Genomic DNA, 10,293 nt, shown 5'->3' with positions numbered 1-10,293 from the left:
TTATTGAAAAAAAATCAGACTTAAATTGAAGAAAGTAGGGAAAATCACTAGACTATTCAGGTATGACTTAAATCAAGTCCCTTGCGATTATACAGTGGAATTGACAAATAGATTCAAGGTAATAGACCTGATAGACAGAGTGCCTGAAGAACTATGGGCAGAGGTTCATGACAATGTACAGGAGACATGGATCAAGACCATCCCCAAGAAAGAGAAATACACAAAGGCAAAATGGTTGTCTGAGGAGGCCTTACAAACAGCTATGAAAAGAAGAGAAGTGAAAGGCAAAGGGGAAAAGGAAAGATACACCCTTTTGAATGCAGAGTTCCAAAGAATAGCATGGAGAGATAAGAAAGCCTTCCTCGGTGATCAATGCAAAGAAATAGAGGAAAACAATAGAATGGGAAAGACTAGATTGCCAACCGCAGCCGGGCTGAGGCCGAGACCACGTACCAAATCAAGTATGAGGAGCTGCAGACACTGGCTGGGAAGCATGGGGATGACCTCCGTCGCACGAAGACAGAGATTTCTGAGATGAACCAGAACATCAGCCGTCTCCAGGCAGAGATCGAGGGCCTCAAAGGCCAGAGGGCTTCCCTGGAGGCTGCCATCGCTGACGCTGAGCAGCGTGGTGAGATGGCTGTTAAGGATGCTCAGGCCAAGCTGGCTGAGCTGGAGGCCGCTCTGAGGAACGCCAAGCAGGACATGGCACGGCAGCTGCGCGAGTACCAGGAGCTCATGAATGTCAAGCTGGCCCTGGACGTGGAGATTGCCACCTACCGGAAGCTGCTGGAGGGCGAGGAGAGCCGGCTGGAGTCTGGGATGCAGAACATGAGTATCCACACCAGGACCACCAGTGGCTACGCAGGTGGACTGACTTCGTCCTACGGGACCCCTGGCTTCAACTACAGCCTGAGCCTGGGCTCTGGCGGTGGCCCCAGCTCCTTCAGCCGCACCAGTTCCAAGGCTGTGGTTGTGAAGAAGATTGAGACCCGCGATGGGAAGCTGGTGTCTGAGTCCTCTGATGTCCTGTCCAAGTGAAAGGCTCCTGCGGTCCCTCCCAGCCTTCCCCCGCTCACTGGCTCCTGCAGATAGAGTTGTGCGGGGGAGCATGTGCATGGGAGACCTGAGGTTTCGCCCCTGTCCTCTGCCCACACCTGGGGGGAGTCGACTGCCTGGGGTTGCCCCTTTTGCCCATGACCCCAACTAAAAGCCAACGTAAGCGTCTTTTTCAGAATAAATCCAATTCGAGTATCTTTTTTCAGAATAAAGCTTCAGTTGGCTCTGCCAACCCGCTAAAAAAAAAAAAAAAAAAAAGAAATAGAGGAAAACAATAGAATGGGAAAGACTAGAGATCTCTTCAAGAAAATTAGAGATACCAAGCGAACTTTTCATGCAAAGATGGGCACAATAAAGGACAGAAATGGTATGGACTTAACAGAAGCAGAAGATATTAAGAAGAGGTAGTAAGAATACACAGAATAGCTATACAAAAAAGATCTTCATGACCCAGATAATCACGACGGTGTCATCACTCACCTAGAGCCAGATATCCTGGGATGCAAAGTCAAGTGGGCCTTAGGAAGCATCACTACAAACAAAGCTAGTGGAGGTGACGGAATTCCAGTTGAGCTATTTCAAATTCTAAAAGATGGTGCTGTGAAAGTGCTGCACTCAGTATGCCAGCAAATTTGGAAAACTCAGCAGTGGCCACAGGACTGGAAAAGGTCAGTTTTCATTCCCATCCCAAAGAAAGGCAATGCCAAAGAATGTTCAAACTACCACACAATTACACTCATCTCACACACTAGTAAAGTAATACTCAAAATTCTCCAAGCCAGGCTTCAACAGTATGTGAACCATAAACTTCTAGATGTTCAAGCTGGATTTAAAAGTTCAAATTGCCAGAGTTCAAATTGAACCAGAGTTCAAATTGCCAACATCCACTGGATCATCAAAAAAGTAAGAGAGTTCCAGAAAAATATCTATTTATGTCTTATTGACTATGCCAAAGCCTTTGACTGTGTGGATCGCAAAAAAACTGCTTAACATTCTTAAAGAGATGGGAATCAAACCACCTGACCTGCCTCCTGAGAAATCTATATGCAGGTCAAGAAGCAACATTTAAAACTGGACATGGAACAACAGACTGGTTCCAAATTGGGAAAGGAGTACATCAAGGCTGTATATTGTCACCCTGCTTATTTAACTTATATGCAGAGTACATCATGCAAAATGCCAGGCTTCTCACATTGTGGAATGTAATTTCTGGGCTCCTGGGGTGGCGTGAAGCAATAAGAACAGTCCCCCCCTGAGTAAGAGAGTAAGACCACAAGTTATAATGTCTCACCTGTTCCTTCTAAGAGTGGCTTGAGGCAATTCAGTCTTCTAGAAAGAGAACAATAATGAGACCCGAATACAGGTTATGTCTGTGCACGCATGCTAAGTCACTTCAATTGTGTCCAGCTCTGTGACCCTGTGGGATTGTAGCCCACCAGGCTCCTCTGTCCATGGGATTCTCCAGTCAAGAATATTGGAGTGACCACAGCAAGATCCTCTATGACCCACCTCCCAGAATATTGGAAATAAAAGCAAAACTAAACAAATGGGACCTAATGAAACTTAAAAGCTTTTGCACAACAAAGGAAACTATAAGTAAGGTGAAAAGACAACCCTCAGATTGGGAGAAAATAATAGCAAATGGAGAAACAGACAAAGGATTAATCTCAAAAATATACAAGCAACTCCTGCAGCTCAATTCCAGAAAAATAAATGACCCAATCAAAAAATGGGCCAAAGAACTAAACAGACATTTCTCCAAAGAAGACATACAGATGGCTAACAAACACATGAAAAGATGCTCAACATCACTCATTATTAGAGAAATGCAAATCAAAACCACAATGAGGTACCATTACACGCCAGTCAGGATGGCTGCTATCCAAAAGTCTACAAAAGTCTACAAGCAATAAATGCTGGAGAGGGTGTGGAGAAAAGGGAACCCTCTTACACTGTTGGTGGGAATGCAAACTAGTACAGCCACTATGGAAAACAGTGTGGAGATTTCTTAAAAAACTGGAAATAGAACTGCCATATGACCCAGCAATCCCACTTCTGGGCATACACACTGAGGAAACCAGATCGGAAAGAGACACATGCACCCCAATGTTTATCGCAGCACTGTTTATAATAGCCAGGACATGGAAGCAACCTAGATGCCCATCAGCAGATGAATGGATAAGGAAGCTGTGGTACATATACACCATGGAATATTACTCAGCCGTTAAAAAGAATTCATTTGAACCAGTTCTAATGAGATGGATGAAACTGGAGCCCGTTATACAGAGTGAAATAAGCCAGAAAGATAAAGAACATTACAGCATACTAACACATATATATGGAATTTAGAAAGATGGTAACGACAACCCTATATGCAAAACAGAAAAAGAGACACAGAAGTACAGAACAGACTTTTGAACTCTGTGGGAGAAGGTGAGGGTGGGATGTTTTGAAAGAACAGCATGTATACCATCTATGGTGAGACAGATCACCAGCCCAGGTGGGATGCATGAGACAAGTGCTCCGGCCTGGTGCACTGGGAAGACCCAGAGGAATCGGGTGGAAAGGGAGGTGGGAGGGGGGATCGGGATGGGGAATACGTGTAAATCTATGGCTGATTCATATCAATGTATGACAAAACCGACTGAAAAAATAAATAAATAAATAAAGGGGGGAAAAAAAAAGAATACCGGAGTGGGTTGCCATGCCTCCCTCCAGGGGATCTTCCTGACTCAGGGATCGAAACCGCTCCTCTTGTATCTCCTGCCTTGTCAAGCAGGTTCTTTACCACTAGCACCACCTGGGAAGCCCCCACAGGTTATGTCTGTGCCATTGCAATTGCTTAAATTTGGACTCCTGCCCCTCCTAGAAATGATGATGGTATTACCCCAACTCTTTCTTTGAACTGATATGAGTGTTAAAGAATTCATAATTTGGGAGAGGGTCAAAAGTGTTATACACACAAAATTTCTCTCAAACGAAAGGAACTTTCTGAGAATGCTACTCTGTCCATTTAAGCTCCATGCAGTGGTATACAGAAGAAGCAAAAATGCTTTCATAATGTAATGGTTCATGGACATTTATCAACAACTGATTCACCTTCATAGTGTAATAAGGTAAAATTATGGCATTAAAGAATTTGAAGATTAAAAAAATTTTTTTAATAAAATAAAGCTTTCATAAAGTATGGGCTCATCTTACTATAGATTCTGGTTGCTTTCACAGGATGTGAAAAGCACTCTTTTTTGAAATGATAGCTTCAAGGGGACCATCTCTCATTATAAGCTCTGAAGAAGGACTCCACCCCTTTTCCTCCAAGAATAGATTACCTTCAATCTTGAAATGCCACCTGGTTCCACCCAGATTCAATTTAACTATGGCACAATGTTATTTAGTACTGGGTTCACTCATTAAGGGCGTAAGTTGAAAAAGGGAAAGGTTGAGCCCAGGGCTGCTTGGAGATTCTTAAATGGAGAAAAGATTAAGCTGTGTTCAATATATTGACCTCCTACCACTGAGAGTGCACACCTCTAACTTCTCCCGTTTCTTTTCAATAATGGAATGTTTCACCATTTCCCCCTCTTACTGGGTGAAATTATAACGGGTCATGAATGTTGCTCACCAAATGCAATGTGGCTCCTCACGTCATAGAATGTAATTCATGGCCTCCTGGGGTGGGGTGAAACAATAAGACCAGTTCCCCCTGGACCAATGAGTTGTGAGGAGAAATGATGTGTGTCACTTTGAATCTGGAAAATTTAACAGCTAATAAAAGTATCTTCAGAAACATGCTTTCTCTGCCATGGCACCTAGCAACACTTCTGGGATTAGCCTACATCCCAAAGTACGGAGAAAGGAAACAAAGCCCCCAGTTGACCCCAAATGCTCATGCACAAGACCTTAGTTGATATTCTAAACTGCTGAAATTTTAGAATCACCTGTGATTATAGCATAACCTAGCCTGTTGACTTAAGCAAATTAGGAAGGTAGAGAATATTTAGATCAATTAACTGACTGCCTATACTTATGATAAACCATTCCAAAACCTAGGGATTTAAAGCAACCATTATTCTATTTGCTTATGATTCTGTGGGCCAGCAATTTGGGTTGGGCTCAGCTGAGTGGTTCTTTTGTTTATTCCACCCAAGTCACTGCTATACCTGCAACCACGGGTATACAGGGTAGAAGCTGGTTTGTCTAGAGAATTGCAACCAGAATGCCCCATCTATGTGCTATGTATTTTCAGCCTTCAGCAGGTTAACTGAGGATTCTTTATCTAAGCCTCAGTAGAGCAAGAGAGTAAGAACACAAGCTATCGTGTCTCCAGGGTCTATGATAAGAACTTTCACTTTCCATTGAGTAGAGCAAGTCACTAGTACAGACCCAAGGGAGTAGAAAAATAAACTACAAATTCATTGTAGGAGCAGAAAAATCATTTAAAGGGGTATAAATATAGGGAAAAAAAGAATGTGTGACTTTTTAGGGCAATCTACTATTAACACATCATCTCATGATTAGAATACTGGCCCAGAAAGTTTAGATATAGAAAAGGAGTACTGTCCACTTTCTTTAGTATCATCAACAAAATTTTACTGAAGAAACATTAGCTCAACAAGATGATTATTTGCGTCCCACAAAGAGCTGTCATCACAGTCTCTGTGAGGTTACATGGCCTCCTTATATTACATGTGTCTTTCAACCAATGGCCACTCCAACTCCCAAGATACTTGGGTCATCTCCTCTGTTATTATTTATGCAATGTTTAAAAGAAAACACATCTCTCTCAGGAAGATGACTTGAAAAAGTCAGATAAGAGCCCCAGCATCAGCAGTTTCACTTAAGTAGGTTGGAACTTCCCAGAATGGTTTCCACAAACAGGTCAGTGACTGATACCTGAAACCGTGAAGGCCACAGGAGTAATTTGGATATGATGCAAAAGGAAACCCTCCTTTCAAAACTGGAAAACTTGATGAAAACCCTGATGAATAATAATAGCTATTTCTGAATATTCAGAGTACTCTAATATCGCTACCACTAAGAATATTGAAAGCTAAATAAAGCATATTCTTTCTGGAGGATAAAGTTGTTATCTTTATCAAAATGTGAGGGGCTTGGATAAGTGGTGAAGAGGACATAGGAATTCTATGTTGATTACTTGCTTGTGTGGTTTGAACAGAATGGAAATACAATCCGCTGAAAAAGGATAGTTGTCAGAAGGAAAAAATTATGAAGTGCTGAGGAGCCAATGGCAGACCACCTAGTCCCCATCAGAAGCCCAGCCACCATTCTACCTTCAGCTGTCACCCCACCTGGCTAAAGCTCCAGAGTCCATAGGCTCATTCCTCCTGTCTCCTGGATTCTTGGGCCTGTGATATCTTGATCTTCTGGTGTTCAGAGAAGGGCTGGATGGATCCCCAGAAGGCATGGTTCTCAGACCTGACATCCCAGATTTTGCTTTCTTTCTACTGTTGCACAGACAAGGCAATAGGCAGGTCAGGAAACGCTCACCCAGCCATATCTCCTCTGAAGGCTCCAGGGAGACAGCAAGACTCTTGCTCTCTCAAATGGAATGTGAGCGACCTTCCCTGGGGACAACTGGATGGATCCAGCTCCAAGAGGTTCCAGAATTTGAAAGGGCAGCCAACCTCTGGGCTGGTTGTGAAGGTTGTAGGAAAATTGTAGTGTGTACCTTGGAGTTGCTCCCCGCAGGTCGGCTCTCGGCCGCTTGCCCGTTCTTTCTGCCCTATGCCAACAATCCAGTTTCTGGTAGTGGAGTGGTGACCCTTGAGGGAAGGAAATGAGTCTGCCTCTACCAGGAAGGCACCCTGAGCTAGACAAAGGGGCTGTAAAGCCTCTCCCATGCCTAATTTATGCCCATGAGCCTGTTTCATTCTTACCCCACCATAGTTTTAACCACCCAGGTATCTCTGGATAACATTGTAACAGGATATTTGAGCTAAGACTGGACTTCTGAAATCTTGAGAGTCAAGGATATGATGCCATTTTTAAGCTGCCAACAGATTTCTAATTCAAAACACTAGTAAATAACTAAATTTATTTACTATTTATTTACTAATATTAGTAAAGAAAATACACAAAAATTCAGTAAGTGCTGGGAATGCATGAATGCATGCTAAGTTGCTTCAGTCATGTCTGACCCTTTGCAACCCTCTGGACTGTAGCCTTCCAGGTTTCTCTTTCCACAGAATTCTCCAGGCAAGAATACTGGAGGGGGTGCCATGCCCTCCTCCAGGGGATCTTCCTGACCCAGGGATCAAACCTCCATCTCTTACATCTCCTGCAGTGGGAGGCAGGTCCTTTACCATTAGCCCCACCTGGGAAGCCAGTGCTGGGGAATAGAAGGGAATCCTTCAGTCTGGAATATAGAAAGTATACGGGATCCTACTGAGCTTATCACAGAAGTGGAAGCTGGAATCCAGAGCATTTAGGGAAAGTATCTTCAAAGGTGGAAGACAGTGCTCTTGGCAGAGCCCTGGAGTGCCACTCAGCTACATGCCAGTGGGTAAATAGAGCAGAAGTGGGAAGGGGCACAGAAATCAAGGTGATGAATTTAAGTTCTGTCAAGATCCCCTCTGCCATTTCCTACTAGTATCATAGCCGAGTAAGTGATGGTTTCACTGAAGGTATGGATAAGGCACCTGATATGGCTGTCAGTGCCTCCTTCTACATGGAGGAAGGGATAACCTGGTGGTCAACCTGCCCTTCCTAATTTCCCACCCCATTGGTCAAGGCTCAAGTCAGGGCTGCTGTACCATTCGAGGAAGGACATGTTGGAGAAGCAGAGCTGTGCAACAAAAATGAAAACCCATGCCACCTACTGTGTAAGTCACCCAAGTCCATAATTGACACATTAATGGACAGCCAAAGACCAGGAGAGGGGCTTCCCAGATAGCACTTAGTGGTAAAGAACCTGCCTGCCAATGCAGGAAACCTAACAGACTCAGGCTCTATCCCTGGGTCGGGAAGATCCCCTGGAGGAGAACATGGCACCCACTCCAGTGTTCTTGCCTAGAGAACTCCATGGACAGAGGAGCCTGGTGGGCTACAGTCCACAGGGCTGCAAAGAGTCAGATATGACTTAGCAAGCACGCAAAGATCAGGAGAAAGTGGATGATCCATTGAGGATAACTTGCAGCCCAAAACAAACACACAAAAATGACTCTGGAGAAAACAGAAAATTCAGGAAACAGCAGAGAATCTTCCACTTCAAATCGAATAAGAATGCTCAAAGATATCTAAGATCCTTGGAAAAGAATAGGCCACTCTGAAAATGAAGCAATCAGAGGATAAGAAAAAGTGCTTTGAAAATAAACATATGATAATATTGTGGATGTTTGTGCTTGCTTACTGAGCATTCATTCCATTCTTACACATTCCCAAAAGAACTCCCCTTTGGTTGAGCTGTCCACTCATCCCAAGGATTCCATGTTATGCACATTTTGGTTATAACAATAAGGGTGTGGGAGGCAAAGAGGATGGAGGTAGAGTGGCCTAAAGAATGGTCCCTAACGATGTCCATGTCTTAATCCTTGGAGCCTGTGAGTATGTTATCTTACATGGTAAAGGGATTTTGCAGATGTGATTAAGTTAAGGATACTGAGATGGGAAGATTGTTCTGAATTATATGGGTGAGTCCTTTGTAATCATGAGTCTTATGGGAGGGAAGCAGGAGGGTCAGGATGATAGTAAGAGATGTAACAATGGAAACAAGAGATCAGAGTGATGTGAAGAAGTGGTCCAAAGCCAAAGAATTCAGGTGGTTTCTAAAAACTGAAAGGCAAGGAAATGCATTTCCCCCTAAAGCCTACGAAAGGAGGATAGCCCTGCCAGCACCTTGATTTTAGACTTCTAACTTCAGAACTGTAAAAGAATAAATCTGTGTTCTTTTCAGCAACTGTCTGTGGTAACTGGGAATAGCAGTGATAAAAACAAAACTAACATAGGAAGTGTTATTGATTTAGTGGACAGATATCTTGAATGTTCAATGTCCTGAAATGTATACACAGTTGCTTATAATGACCAAAATGGCAATAGCACCAAAGCTGAGAAACATCAGAAGCTACTCGAAATATCTTTTCTCCTTTGCCAGTGATTGGGCCAAGAATGGGCACATGACAAAATTCAGCCCAAGAGTTGTAAAGAGAGCCTGGCTGGCTTTCTCAGAGGTCTCCTCCTCTGGAAAGACATTAACAAAGAAGTAAACATACCATGGTTGGATGGAATCACCGACTCAATGGGTGTAAGCTTGTGCAAGCTCCGGGAGATGGTGAAGGACAGGGAAGCCTGGTGTGCTGCAGTCCATAGGGTCACAAAGAATCAGACACAACTGAGTGACTGAACAACGACAAAATACATACCAGGTTCCTCCTGGAACTCATCCTATAGCCATGATAAAGTTCTGTGGATAACAGAACAAAGATGCAAAGAATTTAAATTGTTGTGACATGTTTAAACAGGTAAATCAACCAATCCCAAATCCTGTCCCACCTCTGAACTTACAGTTCTACAATTTTTTTTAAAGACCTTAATGCTTAAGCCATTTGATTTGACTTTCTATTGCAGAAAGTGTGTTCTGAATAAAACAGTTGCAAAAATATTGATAGAAGTGTTTGAAATATAAGGTCAAAGATGACTCCTCAAAAGAAAAAGACACAAACTAAGTGGAAAACTCATGAATTTAAGTTAGCAACATAGACATCCCAACGTATGCAAACATATGCAGGTGTTAAATTAACCAAAGAATATAGTCATACGATGGAATATTATTAGGCAGAAAAAGGAACAAAGAACTAGTACCTGCTACAGTATGGATGAATCTTGGAAACATTATGCCAAGTGCAAAAGCCAGGCACAAAAGGTCCCATATTTTATGATTCTGTTTATATGACGTGTCCAGAATAGGTAAATCTATAGAGACAGAAAGTAAACTAGTACTGGACGTGGGATGATGAGATGATGCAGAGTGACTCTAATGGGTAACAGTTTATTGGGAATTTTTTTGAGATGATGAAATTCTTCTAAAATTGTTTGTGATGATGATTGCACAGCTTTGTGAATATACAAAAATGTTGAATTATACAGCATGTGAATTATATCTCAAGAAAACTATTAAAATAATTTCTAAAATATTTGTAAATGTTCTACACATAGAAGTCCATAATTAACAGAAACATCAAATACTAAGTAGGCTTGAAAAATGAAATTCACATTTCA

At 42.6% G+C, this 10,293-nt stretch overlaps 1 protein-coding gene across 1 annotated transcript; it reads left to right on the top strand.

Moving 5' to 3' along the window:
- Positions 1-418: 418 nt before the first annotated feature.
- On the top strand, positions 419-1,267 carry LOC122690602 (keratin, type II cytoskeletal 8-like). Its single transcript, XM_043897492.1, has one exon. The coding sequence runs from the start codon at positions 535-537 to the stop codon at positions 1,039-1,041; it is 507 nt and encodes a 168-aa protein (XP_043753427.1). The 5' UTR covers positions 419-534; the 3' UTR covers positions 1,042-1,267.
- Positions 1,268-10,293: the final 9,026 nt, after the last annotated feature.

This window comes from Cervus elaphus, chromosome 4 (genome assembly GCF_910594005.1).
Source record: "Cervus elaphus chromosome 4, mCerEla1.1, whole genome shotgun sequence".
Taxonomy (NCBI): Eukaryota; Metazoa; Chordata; class Mammalia; order Artiodactyla; family Cervidae; genus Cervus; species Cervus elaphus.
This window is presented reverse-complemented; position numbering and strand designations above follow the sequence as displayed.